General features: G+C 41.3%; 1 protein-coding gene across 1 annotated transcript in view; it reads right to left on the minus strand.

Moving 5' to 3' along the window:
* Positions 1 to 5,597: 5,597 nt before the first annotated feature.
* Positions 5,598 to 25,841, minus strand: part of GLI3 (GLI family zinc finger 3) — a 284,734-nt gene continuing 264,490 nt past the window's right edge. The window contains exons 11-15 of the mRNA XM_045827801.1: positions 24,343 to 24,492; positions 22,216 to 22,380; positions 16,731 to 17,021; positions 12,151 to 12,478; positions 5,598 to 11,397 (exon numbers count right to left, since the gene is read on the minus strand). Of these exons, the coding sequence (XP_045683757.1) occupies positions 9,086 to 11,397; positions 12,151 to 12,478; positions 16,731 to 17,021; positions 22,216 to 22,380; positions 24,343 to 24,492 (3,246 nt within the window). The 3' untranslated portion in view covers positions 5,598 to 9,085. The remainder of the gene's footprint in view (positions 11,398 to 12,150; positions 12,479 to 16,730; positions 17,022 to 22,215; positions 22,381 to 24,342; positions 24,493 to 25,841) is intronic.

Here is a 25,841-nt window from a genome sequence, read left to right on the forward strand (position 1 = left end):
TAAGGAAAAGCTGTCCCTGACCTTCTGTCTTTAGATCAATGGAATGGTCTGTTCTTTCCCTCAATGTCTTGGAGGCCTTGGAGAGACTATGTTTGCAACTGGCCTGTAGATGGATCAGATGTGGGTGAGAAAGAGTCATGCTGTTACCTCCATTCAAGTGACACATTTATCTTTGCTCAAGGGGGAGGGAAATTGGATGGATTATTTGGGGTTTTTTCTTTGCATGAACTTTAGGGGAAATATTTATCATGATGTTTCATGATTTCATGTTTGGGAGTATGTAGGTCAAATGGCAGGTGCTGGAGATGGGGTGGAGTTTGCTCACAGAGCAATGAGTTTCTTGAGTAGCAGGGCTAAGAATGGCCATGCAATTCTCTACAACCTAAGTATCCATCGATAAACAAATGGATGAACACTGACCTATGGTAGAACAGAATATGACTCAGCCATAAAAATGAATGAAATCTTGCCATTTTTGACAACATGAATGGACCTAGAGGGTAATATGCTAAGTAAGTGAGACAAAGAAAGGCAAATACCATGTGATATCATTTATATGTGGAAGCTAAAAAAATAAGTGAACAAACAAGACAGAAACAAACTCATAGATATACAGAGAACAAGTTGATGGTTGCCAGATGGGAGGGGTTTGGAAGGATGGGTTAAAAAAAATGAAAGGGATTAAGAAATACAAATTGCCAGTTTAAAAATTGTCATGGGGAGGTAAAGTGCAGAACAGGGATTTTAGCCAATAATACTGTAATAACTAGGTATGGTGTCAGATGGGTACTACACTTACTGGGATGATCCACTTGTAAGTTATATACATGTTTAATCACTATGTTGTTCACCTGAAACTAATATAATACTGCATATCAACTGTAATTTAATTTTTTTTAATTTTTGAAACAAAATGCCTGTGCAGTGAATCTGTAACTGTTAGTCACTCAGAGAGCCTGAGATATTATTCAAGGTACAAGGGGAAAGACTGTCTTATTGAAGAGATTGTAGACATTCCTTGAGTGTGACATACACACTGGACAGTTTTGTTTGTCAACCAACTTTATTTTTCTTGCATATCAAGTCCACTACTTACTTAAAAATTACTTCTGGGAAATGCATCTAGGTATCTTTTGGGAAAAACATCTGGGGATGTCAGAATAACCTTCAAATGAAAATACAGTTGACTCACTGGAGACACAGACCCTTATCTTGATAGTGAAACAGCTCTGTTCTTTCTGCATGCTCTGCAGTGCCCTGGCTCACCTCCATCTCTACACCTCAGCAGGGGAAGAGGAGGTGAGAGGTAGCTAGCTCTTCCTCTCCTTCCAAACAGCAAAAAATTCCTTGGCTTGACTCTTCAATAATCCTATGCCAGGTGGCTTTCTCCCTGTCTTGTGGGAATGCAGTGAATCTCACCTCAGTGTACTTGGCCATTTCACATCCTGAGGGCTGGGGGCCTGCATCTGCCAGCTCAGCAGAGCTGCAGTCAAACTTCTGAGTATGGATCACATTTGGGCCCTAGAATTTCTGAGAGCCTGAGGCTTCACAACTGTAGAGGAAGAACACTGATCTGGGGTAGAGGGATTCAAACTCCACTGGTTGCTTGGCTACTCTCAAGGGCAAGCTTCCTCTTTCCCTCTTTTTAGGGGCCTTTACATCAGCTGAGGTTTTCACAGGTAGGCTACTTGCTTCTCTTCCTGCCTCCTCTTCCTCTGACTTCAGAGAAGGTAAACTGCTTCATAAGCTCTCAGTTGTTACTCAAGGCATCAGCAGGACACCAGGAGAGATGCACTGGGTCCTAAATAATACCAAACACACATTTCAGGGGGTTACTTCAATGGTTCATGCAGAGAACAAGGGAAGCAGTGACTGCTGCCATATACCTTTTACCACTGGCATCAGAAGCACACATTCCAAGACTAGACCTTTTTCCAAAGCAGGGAAAGGATAGTGTTTCTGCTGTGTCTACCTGGAGTGACTAGGAAGTTTTTCTGTAGATAGAGCTTCAGCAAGAACCCTGTGAAACACAGCAGAGCATCAAAGCCAATCCAGGCAGTTTGCCTACCTGCTTGCTAATGCTTCACAAGTCCACAGCTGCCTCTCTCCCCAGGGTAAGGACCTCAGGCAAAGCTGGCCCGCTTTTAGCACTGCTGGAACTCCTTCCTGATTGGCCAGAGATTTGCCAGGCTGCCTGTCACTGCTCACTCAGCCACACCGGGAAGGCAAAAGCAGAAGAGAAACCAGAGTAGGAGGAAGGTATGAGCAGAGCCTGCAGGGCTGGCACAGGTGGAAAAAAAGGTAAGACTGAGTCAGTAGCCTGTTACTTTATTAAAGTCATGTAACTTGAAACAAAATAACCCTGAAGCACTATTAATTGTGAATTCCAATGAAGTTCCTTGCCTACTTGGTGAAGAGCCAGTGACAGAAAGCCCTGACTGCAGGGCCTTGTCCTTCCTAGAACCCCCACAACCTTGGACTTTTGCAGGGCTAGCTGGAGCCCCCGTCATGGGGGCTGGGAAGAAACTGGGGTTGAGCTCACCATGGCCCTTGCTTACCCACTCTCCTGCTTCCCCAGGAGCAGGGCAGCCTGTGCCATTCCAAGGGCATTCTCCCATTCTCCCTTCTTTCACATGCTGCCACAACCACTGCCAAAATATAATTTTAAAAGTTATTTTTTCCTGAAGAGATAAAAAAAATCTCCCACCTGAGTCTTATGCCCAGTAAATCCAATCAAGATCCCATAGGGACACAGCAGTGAGTGTTTTACTCTCTGCTTCATGTTCTTTTTCCTGTCACTCACTCCTTTCCTCACTCTCCACTCATTTGTGCTCACTGGCCTTCCTGACACAGGCCAGACCCCATTGCATCTTCAGAACTCTATGTCATCTGAGTACCCACAACTTTCTCCACCTCCCATACCCATTCCAGACATCTGTCAAAACCTGCCTCATGCTCATTTCCCTCGCCTATATTCCAGAGCAGGCAATCTGTCCTACAATCCAGTTGGTTCAGAGGCTAGCTCTGTTCTCCTTAACATAAACCACCTCCCATCTTCTGCCTCTTTCTTATTAGGTGATTAACGCTCAAGTATCTTGCATTAAAGAGGAATGAAAGAAGGAGGGAAGGAGAGAAGGGGAACAACCACAACAAAAATCCACCTATCTCTCTTTGACCCACTATCCCTTTCCTTTCCCTTGGATATATGTATTTCTTACCCTTCAAGGTGCACGTTTTCTCCACCTTGGTACACATGACAGGAAGTATTGTGTCATAGCTTAATTGCAGTGCTTTTTCTTTCTTAACAGAAACATGGAGTGACATGTGTCAGTATTGGTGGCATCTTGAATGTAATGAAATATGGCATGCTATTTGAAAGAAGCCACTATATCCCCTTTGTATTTGTTGTCTGGTCCTCAACTATTGTGCTCTGATTTCTGTTCCCAACCACCCCTCAGAAAATTGCTACCCCACAGTCACCCAGTCTCTCTTAATCTTCAAAATCAGGGTTTTTCCGTTGTTTTGCTAGATCTACCTATTGTTTTTGACAATGGTGACCTCCTGAAATTTGCCACCCTGCCTCTCCTGCCTCCTGACCTCCATCTCCTTTGGCAGGTCTGCTCACATGTGTTCACCCCTTCTCTTAGTCCATGGAAACAGGGTTCCTTGGGGTTTATTCCTCAGTCCTCTTCATTTTACACTTGTTTTATCTGTCACCCGTCTCTAGTACCAGACTCTCTAGTTTGGGTCTGTACATGAATTACTCTTCTGAGCACCTGCCTGCAGTATGTTTCTCTCTTTTTATTTTCATTTCTTAAATCTGAGCTTCAACCTGGAACCATTTTCTCCCCAAGGGACATGTGGCAATGCCTTGGAAACATTTTTGTTGACTACAACTTGGGTTGGGGGGGAATATTACTAGCATCTTAGTGAGTGTTGGACAGAGATGCCACTAAACATTCAATAGTACATAGGAGTTCCCCACAACAAAGAATTAGCTGGCCCAAAATGCTGAGGTTGAGTGGTCCTACTATATGCACTTTGGATGGTTAATGGCCCACACAGAACTTCCCCTTTAACATCTTCCATATGGCATGCCACTGTATTCTGTGGTTATGTCCATCCCTACTATTAGGTTCAGGCTTATGGATACAATATACTTTATTCACCTTCTTGTCTCCAGTTCTTATCAAAAAATGTGAATGGAATATTAAATATCCAGCAGTGCTGTGAATTAATGGAATATGTAACTATGTGATTTCCCTAGAGAAACTAAGTTCTCTAAAGGCCGGGACTATCATAACCTACCACTGGGTGTTGAGGAAGGTGGAAGCAGCATGGGAAGATATGAAGATTCAAGATAGGTGAGAAAATTTGTAGAACCTAAGAGTCCTCTCTTGGCTGAGTACGGGCATCATGCCTCTCTTGGCTGAGTATGGGCTAATGCCTGTGGTCACACAATGTGCAAAAGAAAAGAAGCATAAAAGCTATTTGGGTTCTATTACTATTCCTAAAATTATGAAGAAGTTGAGTAAGTAAGGCAGAGAGGGCATAAACTAGGTCTATGTTGGTAAAATGCAATTTAAAAAATTAGAATTAAAGGAAGAATTAGCCTAGACTGTATTTGAAATAGCAAATGCACAATCAAGTAAAACCAAAGGGGGGACACTACCATGAAAATAAAGGGAAACCCCTAGAAGAAAAAAGGATAAATATGACAATTTGGCAGTGGGTTAATTTTTCCACCCATTCTTTTATATTCTTATTTGGGCAATGTATCATAGCACCTTTGAATTCCCAAAATTACTTATAATAAATCTTTGTATCACATGGATTATAGCTTCACCATTTTACCTCTAACTCTGCAACCTTCACAGGATGTATCTTTTAAATAAAGCTGTTAGTTGTACCTGTGTGCCTTGCTTACATGGACTTGTAGGGGTCTGTCACGCACCCCATGCCCCCTTTTCCTTTCTATTAGCCCCATTTATTATTTATTCTGACTTGCTACATGGCATACGTATTTGTAAACTGAATATTTATACCTAAGGCAGGGCATAAATTCCTATTTTTTGTTCTGAATTCATTTGGACACCTTATGTGAGGGACCTAGTTATGAAAGCAAATAAATTTGTGTTTAAGGGAAAAAATTCTCCCTTGTGAATTAGAAAAGCATGAAGCATCCCTATAATTGTTGAAGCCCTGCTAGAGAACAGAGAAGCTTTCCTCACCCACAGGAGGGGTGGGCAGCTCCCTGGGACACATGCAGGCATCCCCATCTATGTAGGTGATTGCACCATGGCTCTACTCATCACTGTCACCCTGAGATACTGATGACCAATGCCCTTGGCTGCTGGCTCACAGGATACTGGCTGATTTTCAGACAGAGGAAGGGGACCCATCTGGAGTCTTTTACAACAACCTAGAGAATAATATTGAAAGAAAATATAAGACAGATGAGATAAGTCGTTTACATTTGTCTGAGGTCAGTTATTAAAAACCACATAAAAACAGACTTATACCATGTCAGACTTTCTGTTAATATGTGTTATACCCTAAACCCTTTGAAAAGAGAGAATAATTAAAATAGGGACAAGTTGATAGCCAATTACCTTTATTCACATCCATCTGCATAGAATTTGGCAAAGCAGTAACACTGAGAAAAATAATCGTGGTTAAAAGTGGTATGTCCAGGTACATGCCCTCACCCCCACCAGCAAGTGTGTCAGCATCTCATTCTCCACCTGAGGGATGAGAGATCTGACTCTCAGAGCACCAGTCCACTTGGTTTGCTGTGTGAAGGGTTTGGTCCAATAACAGACGCTGGATTTTTTCAAAGAAAGTACTGTTTCCATTCAGCTATAAAGTAAATAAGCAATCCACTAAAAAATTCAGTACAAAGAGGTTTTTATTGACATTGTAAGAAACATTGTTCTTGCTCTTTGTTACAAAAGGACTAAGTGGTTCTGAAAGCAAAAGTCAAGTCCATCTGTGACAGCTCCACCCTGGGCTGGAGGTGGGCATGGGGCATCACTCCAGCTGCAGGAAGATGCAAGGAGGGCCTGGGGCCAGCCACAATCTGGACACTATGCCTACAATACTTAAATGTATTTACATGTCTTTCTTTTAAAAAGGTTACACATTTTATTTTTTAAAAATCTAAAAAAGTAAAAAAAAATGACCTTGTATTTTATTTTACATGTTTGCAGGATACACAACAGTAACTTGTCAGAAGAGAGCATCCTCCTATTAGTTAAAAACAACATGGGAAATGAGGTTACAAGACAGCTCAAACTCTGCTACAATCATCTGCTCTCAGCTGGCTGGGAAGCGCACAGCGGTGAGCTCTGATTGGCAACACCAAATGGTCCCTTGCATCGACACAATTAACATAAAATAAGGCACATACATCATAAGAATCAAAACTGTGGCTCAAGAGGATAAGCCAATGTATGAGGAGCAGGGCCAGTCTAATTAGTTCTTTAGAAAATAAAACAAAATGGTTTGACATATAAAAATGTTTAACAAAGATGTAAAACAGGAATACCATGTATGAGCCTACATTACAAAGTAGGATGTGACACCAGGGAGTCGGTGGAGAAAAGGTTGGAGGAGGCTTGGGGGGAGAGAGTACATCATGCCACAGGAGATGCCAAACCTACAGAGATCCACGTCCAGACAAGACACCTAGATGGCCCCAAAATACCTTCCTATCACTGAATGTCACAAAAGATCCATCCTCATGAGATTTCCAGATTGAGAGAAGCCACATATTGAGTTGAAATATGAGTGTCTCCTGCAAATTTAAACGCAGTAGCAAGGAAAACCAGCTTGAAAAGAAAAAGCAAAGAAACAGGACAACCTGGAGAATCATCTGAAACTAAAAGAAAAAGCAGAGGCACAAGATGACAACAGTGCTTATCCCAATAGCTGTCCATCCTTCTATATGGGGCAAAGATGATATAGGAAGTTAGGGGAATTGAGAAATGCAGGTCAAATTCAGGAACAATAAGGAGAAAAGAACTCAGATAGAGAAGGACAGGGACTGGGCTAAACCACAAAAGCATGAAAGGTAAGACTAGGCCCTGGAGATTTTGAGGTTCTTGGAGAAAAAGACTTAAGGAACAGATCACTGATTTTATGACTTGTTCACGGCCTGTTTGAGGAATCCAGAAAAAGCCTTGCTTTTCCCATTGAAAAGTGATAGAGGTTTGACTCTACTGAGCTGAGATTAGTAGCTGTTTTTGCTTCTGGGGTCTATTCCAAAGCAGATGCATCATTTGATTTAAAAGAAGGTGCTGCATGTGGGAGGATGGCAGGTTGTGAAGGAGTAATCTCAGCAGCCCTCTAGTAATCTCAGGAACATCCGTTCAGTTGAAGACAAACTGAACTGTCTTAGCCACAAAGTCCCAAAGGGAAGTTTACCTCCACACTGAGATACTTGGTCTGAGAGAACATAAAGATCAGAAAAATGGTCTGGTCCTAATGTTCTATTATCTAATATTTTATTATACCTGATTTTGTCTTTCTAATGCAAATTTAAATGGAAGTAATAAAGGTAAAAAGCCACACAACTGAAGCATGAGTCACTTTGGATAAATCCAGTTCCAAGATCAATGGGAAGAGTACAGCAAGTAGTCTCAGGTGTTAATATTTTAATAGTTTACATATTTTTTAAAAAAGTAAAATGGTAGATAATCCATGTACTCTGTACACATAGTATGTTTTTATGTGTACTTGCAGCACATGGGAAGTAGCTGTACTTTAAAAATATTTAAGTGTATTAACATAAAACAAAAGACAGATTAAGCCCACATTAAGGACTAACTGCAGAGGACATTTAACTTCTTAAGCGGATGCAGAATTTAATAGATAGGGTATAAAAGGGCATCCATACAGCTACTAAACATCCTACCTGGTTTCTGAAATATCAAAAATGGTTGAAGCAATTTATTCTAATTATCATTGTATGTGAGTTCTTTCTGTTACAACTAAATTTTATAAATCCCTGAAAATAGCATGTTTAGAATAGTAGTCCTTCACTATAGTGGGGTTAACATATGTTAATGACAGACAGCTGTGGGGTTGTTTAAATACTTAGGTACTTAGAACATATAATCAATTCTCAGTTATCTACAATAATGATAGACATGGAACTAATTAACAAATACAGCAAACCCATAAATATACCCCAAACTAATTCTACCCAACAGCTTCAATCTATAATCTACCTAACTTACTAGATCAGATGAAAGAAGCAACGTGTTTGAGTGTCATCAACTGGCTTCCTCTCTCTCCCTGCAATGCTGAATGGCACTTAACTCTCATGAAGAAAGAGGGAGAGGAGGCAAAGTAGGTAACTGAGAACTGACCATAAAAATGTACTCCCCTGCCTCAATGTATATTATGGACGGGAAGAATTTTAAACCCAAACTGTGAGCAAACTATTTAATTTCAAGAGCCCCAAATTACTACTTGTGGTAACTGTCAAAAGTATGCCCTGAACTGAGTTAGGGATGGGAGCACATCAAAAATCTAGGATCTATGCTACAGTTCACCCAGAAAAGGTTCTGACATTCACTAACCATTCTTGTGCCCAGTGTGGGAATTAGAAAAACAAAAAACAAGGCAAACATTGAGCATACGTAAAGGAAATTTTTTAAAGGTGGACATTTACTCCCTTGGTTAAAGGCATACCAACACCTATTTCCTTTGAGTAACAGAGAAACATGTCAAATCCTTTCATCTGACCTGCTTTCGAAAGGAAAGAACATGCACATCACACATTTACAATGGTTTACTAAGAAAGGGGACAGCCTTACAGTATTTTTTTTAAAAGATGGTTTTTCGAGTGTAACAATACTGACTCAAACTGAAATAGAAGACAGCTTCTCCCTAGAATACTTTAGGGTTTTTCAGAGTCCTTTTCCATAAAAGGAATATACTTGAAACACATCCCAGTTAGTTGAGATGAGATTGCTAAAATACATACAGAACTAGAAAAAACAAACCAGCCCAACTGACTAAATTTAATCTTCTCAACTCCTAAATGTTCATGTTGTTGGCAGTTCTTTTTTCCTAGCACCTACTGCATAACTGCAAGGAATTTGCTTTCTTCTGCAAGGGAGGTCAACAAAGAACTCATGTCCCCAATGGCCATGTTGGTGGTGCTCACAGACAGTGCTGGCAATGGGAGGTATGTTCGTGGCGTCGTGAGGCGGGAGGAGCTATGGGAAAGGTTCTGAAGGATACTTGGGCTCAGGTCCCCTGACATCAGGCTGGTGTGGTCCCCGTCATCTATGATGGCATCAAAATCAATCTGTACCCCTTCCAGGTCATGGCTGTCAAGACTGTCAACTGTGCTTGTCACCTGGTTAGCACTTGGGGAAAGTAATTCAGAGTCGTTGGTGCTGGCCCCCTGCAGCAGGCAGTTGGCTTCTGAAATAGAGAATGAATCAGTTTTCATGTCTTGCTGACTGCAGCCAATGGTTTGGTCATAGAACTGACCAGAGTAACTCTGCACATTAGAACAGAGTTGATGGGGCTGCCCTTGCATCTCCATCTTGATGCTGTTGACCCTGCAGGTCTGACTTGTGTCACTATGCTGCAGAGTAAGGCTGCCCCTCGGCACAGCCTGGTGCCTGCTGCCTTCATAACCAACACATGGCAGGTAGCTCCTGACAGCTGCCAAACTTGATGGCTGGCCCCCAATATTGGGGGGCCCTGACAGGCTGCTCTCTGGTCCTTGATACACATTGATATATGAGGTAACGCTAACCTGCTCTGGCATCTGCTGCCCCAGGTGACCCGCCCCCTGGTGGTGCATGCTGTCACTGAATAACTGATGAGCCAAGTTCCCTTGTCCCACTGGGTATCGGATTGGCATGCCATTCACTGTTTTGCCAGCTGATTCATTGAGTACCACTGATAGGCCAAAATTTGACTGGCTCCCATTCCCTTGCATGGTGGTGCTTCTCAGCTTTGCCACTTGAATCCCAGTACCACAGGCACTGTTGAGTGAGCTGGGGACCCTGGGCTGCCTGCTGAGGCAGTTACCATACTGCTGGACCTTATAGGGCTGTTCATGGAAGGTATTTCTGTTGGTGCCAGTCCCACCATTGTGGCCCACCAGGTGCTCTGGCCCGCCATAGGTGTTGCACTGCTCCCCAAGGGTCTGATAGACCCCCGCTGGGCCAGCCCCTTTCCCCAAGGAATTCTGTGGGTGGGAACCCATGTTGTTGTATAACCCAAAGGCTCGAGCTGGCTGAGTTGTGGATCGCTGGCCACATTTCAGCCTAGAGGAGGACAGGTCAGCACTGCCGGAGCTGACCTCATTCCATTGAATGGGCAGGTCAGCTTTGCTGGCTTCAGGGAAGGGCTGCTCCAGCTCACTGTAGTGTAGGCTGGCATGGCTGTCTGGCAATCTGGGTTGATCAAAGTCACCATGCCCACTCCTGTGGAGCACTTTGCTATCATCAGAGAGGGCGCTCTGGAAGTGTTGTTCATACCCAGCTTGGTTCTGGGAATTTAAGTACTGCACCACATCATCAGGCAAGAAATCCTCATCGTTCAGGTTCACATCAGTCTCCATGGTTAGAGACTCCAGGGTGACATTCTCAGTAATGCTCGGAGGACAAGGAGATGAGTGGAAGTGGCGGGACTGGCCACCCTCGGGCCGTGTGTAATTCTGAAGCACTAAGTTACGCTTTTCCAGGGATGGAGGTAAAATTGGAGGGTTGAAGCTATTTAGGCTGTTGAAACGCTGCACCCTGGGCAGTGAGAGGCTCTCTGAGACTGTCCTCACTGGGTCACTGGCTCTTCTTACACTGTGGCCCAGTGCATCCTGGGGCAGAAGAGGGCGCCGGCTATAACTGTGAGCTGTTCCATCGCTACTTCTCCGGGATGGGTGGACAGGGGGTAGAGCCCCCACAGACTCCCTGCCATCCCCAAGCAGGGCCATCCTGGTCTTCAAACTCATCCTTTCCATGTTGGGCAGTGGTGTGGGTGGTGGCCCACCTGTGGCAGCGGCGTACTTGGCTTTTAGGCGGTACTGCTGGGCTGGTGTGAGGCTGAGCAGGCTTGGCAGGCCGTCGCACTGGCTAGCCTCACTGGACCTACGTGAGGCATCAGTGGAGATGGGGTCATAGGAGTCAGCCACACTCACGTTCTGGGTCCGGCCCTCAGCCTGGGATGCCTCACTGGACCTTCGGCTAGAGAAGCAGGGGGAGATGCCAGAGGAGCGGCGACTGCTCAGGTATGCTGAGCTGATGGTGCTGGTGCTGCTGTCTCTCCTGTTGAGCATATTCAGCATGGTGACATCCACCCCAGAAAAGTCACTTCTGTTTGGGAGGAGAGTCATGGGCCCACTCAGACTGCAGCTGTTACTAGGCTGGGTGCCTGCTGAGAAAGTGTGGGAGAAATGAATTCACTTCAGGGTAACAGAAAACAGGTCTCAACAAAGGGTTAAAGGGCCAGGTAGTAACAATTTTCAGTTCCCCATTCCACCCAATCTCTGTCACAGCTGCCCACCTCTGCTGTGCAGCACCAGAAGGAGTGGGTGTTGCTGGAGGCCAATAAAACTTTATTTACAAGTTCAAAGGCAAAATTCTGGGACCCTTGGTTAAATAAATGAGTGAAGACTGCCTGGATAAATTAAGCTCCTTATAGGTCTAGTGCAAGGGCAGAATGAAAAGCCCAAGGTATATACACAGTGCTGAATTGGAGGCTCATTTACAGGCCAATGGCATTCTGGGATTTCATGTCCACACTCAGGGCTTCCTATGACATCCTATGAAACTTTAACACACCTGGGTGGTGGGTTGGGGAGAATCAACCTTGAGTTGTGCTCCAGGCATTCAGTGTTAATCTCAGAAGCAAAAACTGACTTGGGCTGAAAATACAAAAGGCTGCTTGCTTTTACTTGAACTGGACAAACATTAGCAAAGTGGCTATTAACCTTCCACTTTTAGATGTAGAAACAAGAGACAGGTGCTGACCACAGGTGCCTCCACTGCTGGGATTTCCCTGACTGGTCTAATAGTTATGATTTCACCATCAGAATATGAGTCATGCACAGTTTTACTTATAATAAATAAATAAACTAAATAGCAGAAAACCCTGAGCAGACAAGGGATCTGACACAGAACTCACCATTTCCTATGAGAGGAGAGACCGCAGGGGCTTTAGGTGGTAGGATGGGGTTTAGTCGTGGAAGCATCCCATTCACTTGTTTGAGCCTTTCTAGTTTTACATGCTCCATCCATTTGGTCCCTGCTGGGTTTCTCCTGGCTTGCAGAGCAAGGGCTGTGGTTGCAGTGGAAATGGTTGAATCCATGATTGGGGTTTCGTCAATGGCACCGAGGTCTCCCACACCTCCTCCATCGCTCAGAGGAAGCTCGAGCCCACTGGTGGAATAGTTGCTGATGGGGGACTGTTGGCTGCTGCATGAAGACTGACCACCAGGGCTTGGCTGAGATGTCTGTTAGGGTCAGGAAAAAGAAAAATGTTACTGAAAAGGAAAAAGAAAAGGGAGCCAATAATGAAGGATAATGCAGATCAAGACCTGCAGGACACTCAGTGGGTTGAATGAGAACTATGTTCTGGCAAATGGATGTGGTCTCCTTCGACCACAATGACTGACAGACCACCAGGCGGGTGTTCAGTGAGGAGCAATGGATAGCAGGGAGTGCTATAAGTGGTGTGACTGGCAATGGTAACAATCATGGAACCCTGCCTAAAATGCCAACTCTGAAAACACACCTCCTGGGTTCCAATCCCATCACTTCCATGACTTTATTCTTTGGGCAAATTACTTAGACACTCTAAACCTTAGTTTCCTTATCTATAAAATGAGGAAGTTATTTATCTTAGAGATTGTTGTGCAAAGTAAGTGTGAAGCTCTGAAAGCACACTACGTGTAAAAAAGAAAGCCTGGGTCATAGTAACTGACTGGCTCAGAGAGCATTAGTGATCACTTATCATAGGTGGCTTCAGTCCTTGGGTTCATTTTTGCTGGGCTAATATACACATGGAAGACATGTTCCAGAAGCACCTACTACCTCCTCCCCAACAAGAGCCTCTCTAAGCTGCTCAGGACTAGTTTCCCAAGCTTTTTGTAATCTTTCCCCTTCATTCTACACTTTCCTACTTTATAGAACTCAAGCCAGGTGTGGGTAAAGCAAATTTACTTAAGAAGTAAAACTTCAATTACTTAGATTCTGCTGTACCTAAAGGGGAAAGAAAGCCTTCAAGTTGCAGCCACCTCGAGTCTGGTGTGCCCCCAGAGTTTTGCCAGGACAATCAGGCAATACTGTCCTAACCCCAAGTGGACTGTTTAAGACAATTTTGCAACTAGATGGAAACTTAATTTAGTCCACTGGTTCTCAATCAGTGAAAAGCCCATACTGGGGCTCTTGCAAATGCCCCAGTATGAAAGCTCCTTGTCCTCATGTCTGGGGAGCTCCATATAAAATGGCCTGCAGTGAGTAGCAGCATAACCCAGAACTGTTCCATCTAAAATTCCACTAGTGCCCTGGTTGGTAAACAACATAATCGTTTTGTTGCAGATGAGAAAAGTGATGTTCAGAGAAGTTTAGTAACCACCCAAAGTCACAAAGTCAATGGTACCACCAGCTGAGATTCTGGCCCAGCACTGCTTCATCCCTTTGTAGCACCTTCTCCAGTGGTGCTCTGGCCACTGCACCTGACCAAAGTCAAGAGAGCAGATTCTCTGGGGAGGGATAAACACACATACTCAACTACAGACTGCTGTCATCTCAGGTGGGATGCAGTGCTGTCAGGAGGGGGTTTGGGACACAGTTTACACTTTTTCTGCTACCACAGTACAGACACCCAAGCAAATGAACACTTATCAAGTGAGTGCCACATGATACAATAAGTCTGTCCTGGGCAACCAAGCAGAGCAAGGTGAGAAATACAAATTTGACCATGAGATCATAAAGTTTTGCTTAAATTTTTGCTTCAGCAGTCTTGGTGTGACAGATATCTGCTCCAAGGTTCCTGGAGCAGCTGGGACTTTTGATGCCCTTTACTCTGGGTGCTCAAGTCAGAGTGTGGGCAAATGTGAAACTGTGTGCATGTACACAAGCACATGGAGACACATACTTCCACAGGGCATGGAAGAAGGAACAAATGCACTTACAATTAGTAAACTGCTTAGAGGAGCTCAGATATTTAAATCTAGATGACATTGCTAACAAAAAAAATGTATCCAAATCTTCCTCAAAGAAGGTGGTGCAGGTCTGGTCTGGATTTACACAAGTTAGTATGGTAATTAGTCTTTGGGGACATCTGCTTGGTTGGCCCCAGTGTGATTTCTTATGAAAACCTAGATAAATAGAACAATGCATTTCACCATCTAACTCATTTCCACATGCTAGATGTTCAAAATACAGTGCTTCTATGTTTGAAACATATCTATGTTCACTACCAATGGAATCACAAAGCACAAAAACTAAAGAATATGAAATGAGTTAAATGTTAAAATAAAAACAGAACAAAAAAAAGCCAAAATTCCCTCACCTTATTACCCACTGTCCTTAGGAAGTGAGAACAAGACATTTAGGAAGATTACACAGAGGGGATGTTGGATTAATAAGAAAAAAGAAGAAAAAATTTAATTTTTAGCATGATGATCAAAGATAGGAACTTGTAGAAAGCATATTAGAAATGTAAATATAATGTGCATTAGTAAATGTCTTTGAAGATATCTACCTATATCTGTGTGTGTATATATACATACATAATAATCTTCCTTATGGAAATTTGACTAATTCACATTAACATCATTGACCCTCATATTTTGTAGCTTCCTAACCTACAAAATATGGCCTAGTCTTAGCCTCTGTGATGTCTTCTGGCCCCATGTCTCTCTGATTTAGTTACTATATAAAATATTTTACATCTTGTTGCATCTCAGATGGCATTGATCCACATCACTATAGATTGTCATTTGTACCAATTTTCTTTTTAAATAATGGGTATTGGAAGAAGAGAATACCCAATGTCTTCTCCAAAAAAGAAAAAAAAACCTTATTTTTTGAGCCAGGTATATACATTAAAGTACAAGAGATTCTGGGTTCTTAGAATGCCCTAATATCATAAATCATTGTCTTTCAAGGACATAATCTAAGAGACCACAAATTTACTTTCCTATTTCATTAAACACTTGAGAACAAACTGTTCAATGTTCTGCACTATTATCACACAGGTGGACTTTATTTTAGCAAGTTGGTATGTGCTCCCAAGAAAAAGTGTATAAAACACAGTTTATGGCCTGACTAAAGTATAGTGATGAGCCATAATACGTATGTAAACTTTTTATGAAGGTGCTTTTTAAAAGCACAGTATAGCTACCCACTGGGAAATGACGATAAACCTGCATTATTTGTGGTTAGACTTAATGTCATTAAGACTCACAACAGTTCAAAGACAAACTCAGTAAGTCATTAAAATTCAGAAAGTCATTAAATTCTATTCTATTAATTCTAGAATTATATGTAAGTTATTTCCTGCCCATATGTACTACTGTATAGTGACATCATTCAGGAATTCATAGATGTCTATCCAATTACTGGACTTTTCTAATTTTAAGAAAATGCTTCCTTAAACTGAGTATAAATTTGCCTGCCTGACCATTTCCATGACTCTGGAAGTCTAAGCATGTAACTTCTGTCTGGTACTTCCACTCCACTCCTGAGAATGATGGACTAGAACCCAACTCATTCACAGAGCTGACTTCATTAAACATATGGACAAATAGAAATGTACTGTCTTCTGATAGCTACTCTTTTCATTTTTCTTGTTGTATATTGGAAAATCTTAGATGTTTTATTATGGAACATACTATATAAAGCAAAATGAAGTTTGAAAGAAGTTGTAACAGTGGCATAATCCATACATCCTATTTGTCACTAAACCATAAAGATTTTTGCTGTTGACCTTTCACTCTCTCCCTTGCTCTCCACCTCCTTGGTTCAGGTACCACTGCAAAAATTGTGTTCAGTTTACCAAGTTAATGCTCTAGACTAGCCCTACAGTTGTCTTTTCTAAAAAGTCAGCAGCAAAACATAACCCCTTATATCCTCACCACTTCTTACTATACTGTACACTGCTCTGGAGTCCCACTGCTAGTGCTTAGCTATGACAGGATCTAACTCCTTCTTTCCTTCCTGAGTGCTGAACTTGGCAGCCATCTCTGCCTCTGCCTTCCACATCATGTCCTTGAGTTTCTCTGATAGTTAGCTCTCGTCTTAAATGCTCTTACACAGATGTGTGTCAGCCCCAATTGTATTTGTTTTTTTTTTTTGGTCTGCATATCTCAATGAACTATAAAACCCTAAAAAATAGGGACAACGGCTAATTTATCTTGGCCTCACCAGGGCAAATAAGACAGAAAACCTGTTTACAGAAAAACCCAAAGAATGATTTTCTACATTATACTGGAAATGTAGACAATTTTACCTGCCACAAGATAGTATGGCTGCAGTTTAATTTTGAAACCATTCAGGAAACCTTGAAACTCTTTTAGGAGCTGAGCTATTCTATGCAGAGCAACTTTGAGTAAGCAATCCATGTCCTGACTGAACTCCTGACCTCCTTAAATCAGATAGCTTAATGCAGTGAGGATGGGGATAGTCTATGCCCTTTCCTGCTCTTTGAAATGACCTAGGATGGCTTTGAGAAAATCAGAAGGAAAGTGAATGACATACCATGGGCTTCTCCGCCTTGACCGTTTTTACCTGGAGGCATTCCTCCCGCTTTGAGGTAGTGTTGCTGAGGTCCTTTTGCTCACCAAGGGCTCCCCGAGTCTGCCGGCTGGGTGACCTGGACTGTGAATGGCTGCCAGAATCTCGTGGGGGTTGGGGCCGAGGATGTATGTCCCCACGCTGCTTCTTGGTAACATGAGCCTCTGGACCATGCACTGTCTTCACGTGTTTCCGAAGGGAGCTTGGGTCTGTGTAGCGCTTAGTGCAGCCTGGGATTTTGCACACATATGGTTTCTACCAAATGCCGCGAGAATGAAATAACCAATTGTTAGGAAAGTAATTATGCCCAGCCCAACAGTCTTCTGTGGTTGCTCATTATATTTTTAATTCTTTAAAAGCACTTTCACAAAGCTTTGAGATGTCCAAATATCTCTAAATGATACAAAGGTTTAATAAAGGCCATTTGAACATTGTCCAGGGTCTATAGAATTTAGCTTTAAGACATTACTGTTTTAGAGAGTGCTAAGAACATAAAAAATGCATTTATAATCTTGGAAACATTTATCCTTTGAGTAGGAAGAAGTATCGTGGTGTCACAGTAGGTGCTGAACAGATACTGGATGATGACATTGATGGTGATGATGATAATGACAGAAAAAGGGATAAAAGATACCCATCATTTAATCAGAAGAATGCATATATTACATACCTTTTGGGAGAGTATGTATAAAAAACTTTCTTATGGATGTTCTAGTTCTCATTCTACCTCCTTTGAAAATGTGCTTTTTATACATAGGCATAAAAATTTTCCTATAGACTCTTCCATGTTAGGTATCACTAAAATATGTTCCTTTTGGTAGTATTATAACTCTGTGGGGATGGTCAGGGCTCAGAATATCCAGAACCTTTCTGATCTTCAAACTCATAAAGCCCTGTTAGACCTTCCATGAAAGCTCACTTTTAAACTAAAAGGGCTAATGGATGGTGTTCTGGAGATGATAATTCCTGGTCTAGGCTCTGCTTCTGAGGACTAAGGTCTATAAAGTATTTCCTGTTAATTTCATTTTCTACATGAGCCAGTGATCAAGCCTATAGATAGAGTCATATGAAATTATATAGATGTTTACAGCTTAATATTTACTCAAATTATAGAACTACTAGAATTGTATTCATGGCCAACATCAGAATTATGATTTGGTTTACTTGGCTTAAAATATAACATATTCATGGATGCTTATATAAATGTGGAAAAAATACACACACACACACACCAGAAGGTAAACTATTAGGTAAGCTATAGTCATAAAAAGCATGATTAATATAATGCATCCATTATATTAAAAAAGATGCCCTATTTTATACAGTGTATGTATCTAAAAGATGCATTTTCACTAAAAGCCCAAGAACAGACTGAGTGCTACCTAAAATGATGAAAGGTCCTAATGTAGTAAAGCAAAGATTATGAAAATTATCCTGAGAGACTTCACCTACAAATTTGAGATACTTTTGGGTAGAAATAATTCCCATTAACTATGAATTACTTCTATTCAGGAGCTCCTGTGATTTGCAGCCATATACATACATACATACATACATATATATTCAGTGAGATAATCACATCAAATTCTATGCATTAGACACAGAAGAATGGCCCCAACAATTAGTGCTATTACCTTATAGTATTCTGACATCGGCCCTGTGCTTGCTCACTGCACTGCTGTGACAGGCTGCTCCATCAACAGACAGACTGGGATGCGTGAGGCAGATGTATGGGGATTGAGAGAAGGTTGGGGAGGGGGTTGCAGGGAGCACAAAGCCAGGCCAGCATCACATGTTTAAAGAGCTAATCTTCCCCAAAATATATGCATGTAGATACTATGGATTCTCTTGGAAATGAGGACGCAGCTATAAGTGGAATGAGTCTACAAATGCTTGTCAGCTCCTGAATTTCCAGGAAGAGCAGCATATATGTGTGTGCCCAGGAGCTGTTGTATGTGAACATATACATTATCCACCTGCAAAAATCCATACAGGTTCAGGAAACTTAGGCTTTGTGACAAAACATATTAACTCAATTATATAGTTTAGCCCCCAAATTCTGTTGTCATCAATGACTGAAGTGAAATATAACTAGGTGAAGGTAAATGTCAGTCTTTCTGAGTTGACATATGTACATTTCCTGTCCTGAATGTTCCATGGTTGGTACCTTTTTGACTCATTGTACTCAATGATACTTTGTAAAAGCAATTTTTGTACTGACTTTGTAAAATTTACCTCCCCCCAATTTTTTAATGCACATTTAATGACCCTTACTATGTGCAAGACTCTCTGAACACAAAGTTATATACAATATGATTTGATCTCAAGGATTACAAGATATGATAAAGAAAATAAGCATGTAATTATCTACAATACAAAGTGTGAATGTTACAGAAGGGTATGGGTAGAGGGGAATCATATTTTAGTCAGGATGATTGTGAGATGCATACATTTCTATATTTGGGTATAATGCCCAGCTCATTGGGTCATTGTAAAGGTTAAATAAGATAATGTACACAAAGCACTTACCACAATGTGTTGCACAAAATAAATTCTCAATAAATAGTGCTTTTATTAGTAGGAGGCATTGTAGTTGTTATCTTGAAAGAATAACAAGATTCCAAGGGATAAGAATGAAGGCCAGAGGATGCAAAAAAATAGAAGTAACCTGAGCAAAGGTCAGCAGCAGGACCCTTCATGCATGTGGACATAACTGTTCATGCACAGGATGTCTGGAAGTTTCCATTCATGGTCACTATGATAAACGCTCAAGACTGCAAGAGGAGGCATGTGTTGGGTTGAGAGCAGGTATGAACCTAAGGGGTCTAAACATTGACTACAGGAAAGAGGGAGGCACTGGTATTTTCTGGAAAGGGAGACAGAACTAAATTAAAGCTCAAAGGAACTAGCTTAGTGTGGCTTTGGGAGGAACATAAGCTATGTGATGTGGAGAGGAGTGCTGAACTAGCTTCCTCAAATGGGAATCACTGCCTTCCTGTTCTAGGCCACTGTATTCCCTGCTTCACCTGCAACAGCAAAGTGCTTAGCTGTTAATTGTTAGTATTTGTTTAGTAAATCAATGAAGGTGCAAATAAGAAAGTAAATAAATGAAGGAAAACATCTAGATTTATTTAGGATTGTAAGATTATACAAAACTGGATTTCCTGGACAAACTGAATTTTAGTGTATCTGAAACTGTCCCTGATTTATATGCAAGGACAAGCCTTGTATAAAGAACAGAGAAAAATAATTTACATGTTTATGAATAAAATTTTATTTACACGTTGATGGTCAGTTTTGATTATTTTAGGTAAATTGCTCAACTTTGGTGTCAGGTAGGTACTATACTTATTGGAGTAATGACTTTGTAATGTTTAATCACTGTGTTGTATACACAAAACTAGTACAATAGTATATGTCAACTGTAATAGGAAAAGTTTTTAAAAATTATTTTAAAAATTGTTCAATCTTGGTAAAAATATTAACCAAGATACCTTTAAATTTCACAAGATATTAAACTCTCATACAGCACAGCACTTTCTACCTCAAGAATATAAGCTCAACAATAGCACACTTAATTAGAGCAAACATGTATGTACACATGTTTTAAGTCCACGAAAAGATAAAAAGCTCAGTATGTTTATATGTGTGCATTGCTAATCCTAACATACCCACTACCTAAATTTCTCCACAATCACAGGAGATCACCTTGACCTAAAATCTACAGGAATGAGTAACCTCTAATTTTCTAGTGAAAATTATACTTAAATATACTGAATGTAGTTGAATATATTAATTAAACTCTAAGTTACTTAAATCCCCTAAAACATTTCAAGTAGACATATAATTCACATATCATAAAAATAATCCTTTTAGAAGTTGCATAATTCAGCAGCATTTAGTACATTCACAATGTTGTGTAAACTTCACCACTATCAAATTCCAGAATATTTTCAGCATCCTAAGAAATCCTGTACCTATTAGCAGTCACCTCTATCCTCACTACCAGCCTTTGCCAACTACCACTCTACTACTCTGTGGATTTGCCTACTCTAGATTCCCTAAAATTCTGTACGAAACAAGTATAGCGGATTACACTGTAACTATTGCACATGGTAAAAGCATTTTTGACACAAAAAAAGGAGATGCAGCATCTTTCCTAAAATATCTTCAAATAGTTGATCAGTAATAAGAGATTCCAAATGATGTTTCCTTATTCCACCACAAACTTTTCAAAAGGACTCTGTGTGTGTGGACCTGCATGTGTGAGTTTGTCAGTGTGCTTTTTAGAGAGTGTGGTTGATCTCATTAGAGATGTTTTTGCTCTGCCACTTCTGTTGAAAAGAAACTCATTGAGGACCATCTTTGCCACCTTAAAGCCAATGGCCAATGAGCTGATGGCACACTCTGTTTTTAATCAGATTCTCTCAACTCTCCAACTACAAGATCATGAATGAGCTTGATGGCACCTTGTGAGGTCAGAAGACAGCCATGCCAAGGTCAAAATGCTCCTTTCTTTCCTTCTCACATTTTAAGCAAAGTGATGGTGACATACTTTGTGGGGTAGAACTATATTTCATATTAACAAATCCTAGTTAGTTCTCCTGTTTCCACAAAAACTGTAGGAGCCCTTTTATTAATCTCTGGATTCATTCAAAACAAGATTCACAGAATTTGAGCTAGATCTTCAAAGAGAAGTTGGAGATCTATAGTAAGGCATACATTAAAATGTACGCAAAATTGAAATAATTTTCATTCTTATGTCTCTCTGAAATTTTGAGGGGATAACTACCTAAAAATAACAACATCACAACAGGACCACCCACTAACCATGAAGCTTTACTCCATATGTTAAATAACTGACTAGAAACCATTCTGAGTTTCTGAGAATAACTTTCAAGATCCATTGGAATTTAGAATGTTTGGAAATCATATATATTTAGCCATGACTGGTTGCTCTGTCAAAGTCTTTTTTTGATACAATGCATCTGAAGATACCACATAAAGAAAGCAAATGAAAGTGGTCCTTTCAGTGGAAAGTTGTCAGCTGTCAACAGGCTGCTTCTGAATTTCTCCTTGGTGCTCACAGGGTCATCCTTTTCATGGATTCATATTATTCCAGTCTAAGCAAGTGGACAGAATTTCAAGTTAAATGTTCCTACTATTTGATCAGTAGAGGGCAGTTCTGAACATAGTGAAACACGCTTGCCAGGGGTTTTAAGCAGTTCCTTCTCCATCTGCATTATTCTCCAAACCAGGCCCAGTGTTCAGCCCTACACCTCAAAGGCCCCAAGCCTTCATCTGCAGCATCAGTGTTCACTCATGCTGAGAATGATCAAGAGGAAATAGAATGGAAAGGGCTTACCTCTCCACATGCAGTCTCTGCAAAGGTTCATTGTTTCTACCCACAACCTCTGGGCCCCAAGTGTATCCCATGGGGGAGCCTTACCTCATTGGAATGTGTTCTGTTTTGGTGCTTGGCACGATCAGAAGCATTTGAGAAAGCCTTGTTGCAACCTTCATGTTCACAGACATACGGTTTCTCTCCAGTGTGAGATCTCAAATGTGTTTTCAAGTTTTCTAGTCGTGAGTAGGCCTTTGTGCAACCTTCAAACTGAAGACAAGTAAATCTGGATCACTCCACACAATAATAGGTTATGCTTAACATTCCCTCAAAATTGATGGAAGACTGACATTTTGAGGGTCAGCAGCTTTTCAAAATCAAGGAACAAAAGTCCACTAAACTCTGAAATTACTGGAATTCAGTTGGGGCTCAGTGCAGTTTGAGAGAAAGCATTTTCAGTGCTAGTAAAAGTCCAGGAGGTTTCTTTCTTAAGAGACCACTCTGTGGTCAATGGGTTTCATTATCTTTCACTGATCTTGAATTCCCACTGATTTCAGATTCAGCACAAAGGTCATTATATGGTTTTGTGTCCATAGAAAGGCATGGAATTTGATCATGTTTATAAAGGGCCTTTAAAATGTAAAATATTGGGGCTGAGCAGTGTCCAGTGTGCCTGGCTTACATTTCAGTGAACCAAGGCTGTTGGGAACCACTGTGTCTGGTTTCAGAAGCTGTAACCCCCCATGGCTAAGGCTGAGTAAAAAGATGTTGGGACCATAAGCCACTAAAGAAACAAAACTTATCCTCTCATCAGGGGTGCAGCCTCCGCCCCCTTTACTTTGCTCTGCTTGGCTCCTGGAGGATGGCTGGATAATCAATGATGGGTAAGATTCTACAAGGAGGGACAATCTAAGACAGGCATAGTCTCAAGGGGGCCCATCAGGAAAGGACATAGAGGACTATAGAAAATCTTCTGCTTTTATAGCCTGAGTCCTTATTCTATCTGTAAAAGGTCTCCTAATCTCTTGGCTGCCTGCATCCCCGATTCAGGCCTGAAACAATGCTAGAGGGTGGTGCAGCCCTGTGCTGGAAAGGGTGGTTCCCGGGGCAGGGACAGATCAGGCCTAAGAAAGAATGCATAAAATCCTGTGAAACCTGCTTTGCTAAGAATGCCCTCATTTTAAATGTTAAGGGTCCAAGCATAAAATGAGGTTTTCCCCCAAAGTTTTATGGCCCTTGGGCTATCTGACCCTGACTCCAAATAAGCCCTTATAATTATTTAAATGTTCTCTATTCCTTGATCATTACTGCCTGACAATGACTGACGAGCCTTATGCCCTGTACTCCTATGCAAATTAAACCCAATAAAAGGCCATCGAGAAACAAGCTCATGGCCTTTCTCCCCTGAGAGACTGGTCAGCCTTTTCTCCCCAAGCAGATCATGTGTTGATAGACTTATTCTCATCCGCAACAGCGGGGGAGCTCTGTGGGCAGAGCTCCCCCAACAGAAGGCGTCCCAGGAGTCCTAGGAGTCCTAGACTGCCTGTAGGTACTTCTATACTGGGCCATGAGAACAGATTGGGAGGGTGAGAAAAAACTCTAAAGCTATATAGGTTATATTTTTAAAAAGTCAATATAAGCTTTTCAGGTCAAAACTGGTATCTGCCTATGCCCTCCAAGTCCTCTGATGGAATGGACATTAGCACTGGGGCAAACACAGTGGCTATGTGCTCATTTGCAATGCTAGCCAGCATGTCCCAGCCTTCACCTGCCCACCTGCCATGCTGCAGAGCTGTGCTGTCCATTTTGGTACTGCTAGCCATACGGGATTATTTGTATTTAAATTGTCTAAAAATAAATTAAATTAAAAAATAGTTGCCTGATTACTCTAGCCACATTTCAAAAGTGCTTAAGAGGTACATGTGCCTTGTGGCTACCATGTTGGACAGTATTGGTCTAGAACATGTCCATCATCCCCCGAAGTTCAGCTGTCAGCATCCTTTCTCCATTTCTCGTTTCTCTTCCATTTCAGAAACCAGTCTCACACACCCTTCTACTTTCACAGATAGCACCCGCCACCCAACCATGCCACCCTTAAGCTGGAGTTATCATGCACGACCCTGAGAGTATGACAAAGGACCCATATGAATCCTGATTCATATCCTGTATCAGGTGTGAAGTTACCCCCATGTTGACAGCATGAGTCACCCGTGTACTCATGGGTGTACTCACAGTGCATTTGTGAGGTTTCTCTCCTGTGTGTCTTCTCATATGCACTACCAGCATATACTGGGCTTTGAAGGGTTTCTGTTCTCTTGAGCAATCCAGCCACCGGCACACAAATTCCTTCTTTTCTCCATGGATATGGTCATTATTTATATGCTAGGGTTTGAAAAAAGAGAGAAAATAAATAAAAATAAATTACTAATTTCTAAAGGCAAAAATGTGAATGTGAAAAAGGCCTTAAAGATTATATAATAATTTTACTATATTACAGACTATTTTGTTTTAGTTAGTATATTTCTAAAGTAAATTTGCTCTTACTGTGTATGTGTACTTCCTAACTAACAGAAGTGACACTATTTGGAGGAAGCCTGATGTCCCAGAGAAAGTATTGCATAGAGCATCTGAGGAGTGGAGTTGTGAAACAGGGTGAGCCACAGGTGTCTTCTCTGGGCCTCTGTTATTTTTCATCTGCCAAGTAGGGGCCAAGGCTAAATGCCCACAGAGGTGCTTTCCAGCTCTCATGCACTCTAGGCCTTCAGTTAGAGTCATGGCTAACTGCAGAAAAAGAACACATACCCATGTGTGCACACACATACAATTTTGTGAGAAGGAGCAAAACAAAAAACCAAAACAACAACAACAACAAAACCAACCCACAAAGCACCTCTTCACACTACACTTTATTCACAATTAGTGGAATTTTTTCTTGAATAAGAGATACAGAGAAATTAACTTAGATATTGGAGATGAGAACCAGGTAATTGTCAACAAAATGCTTAGTCTCTCAGGATCTTGGTTGTCTGTACATACAAAATAAAGAAATGGATTACCTAGTTCTTAAGGTTCTTTCCAGTCCTATAATTCAATTAATTTAGTTTTTAAAACAAATATGAACTTCCCTGAACTCCTCAAGAATTCAAAGTTTTGGAATCTGTTTTTACAGAGTTCCTTGGATTCATATATTAAGTGCTCTACAACTGGGAGATGCAAGAAACCGACAGCAGTACCAGAAGGGAAGGTTCTTAATTTGAATCAAATTGAAATGTCCAATTATGAATTACTGGGGAAATTTGTGTACTAGGATGATCTTGTTGATGTTATTCTCTGGTCACCCTAAATTTTTATTTGCCTTAATGTAAGGTTTTTTCAAACACTTTCTAAAACATACATAGAAATATACTACTAAAAGTTTTGTGCAATAAGAGAAATCTCCCCTTGGGTCCCATAAGCTGCATACTGGTGACAGGAAATTTAATTACTTTCCTGCCTATGCTCTGGCGCCTCAGCGAGAGTGGTCTGTGGGGGCCTAAACCTATTATTCCACCATGCCTTTCCCAGTTACTCCACTAGGGGGCCGACTGCTGCAGGGAGACAATGAAGTTGTGCTGGGCTGTCTCTGTAGTTAAAAACTGAATGTGGGTAGAGAAAAGCAATTAACTATTTTTTTCTCAAGCAACTTTCAGTAAGCATGGGGAACAGAAGAGAGTGGGTAATACAGGGCAGCA

Source organism: Phyllostomus hastatus, unplaced genomic scaffold (genome assembly GCF_019186645.2).
Source record: "Phyllostomus hastatus isolate PE091 unplaced genomic scaffold, TTU_PhHast_1.1 phas_scaffold_78, whole genome shotgun sequence".
Taxonomy (NCBI): Eukaryota; Metazoa; Chordata; class Mammalia; order Chiroptera; family Phyllostomidae; genus Phyllostomus; species Phyllostomus hastatus.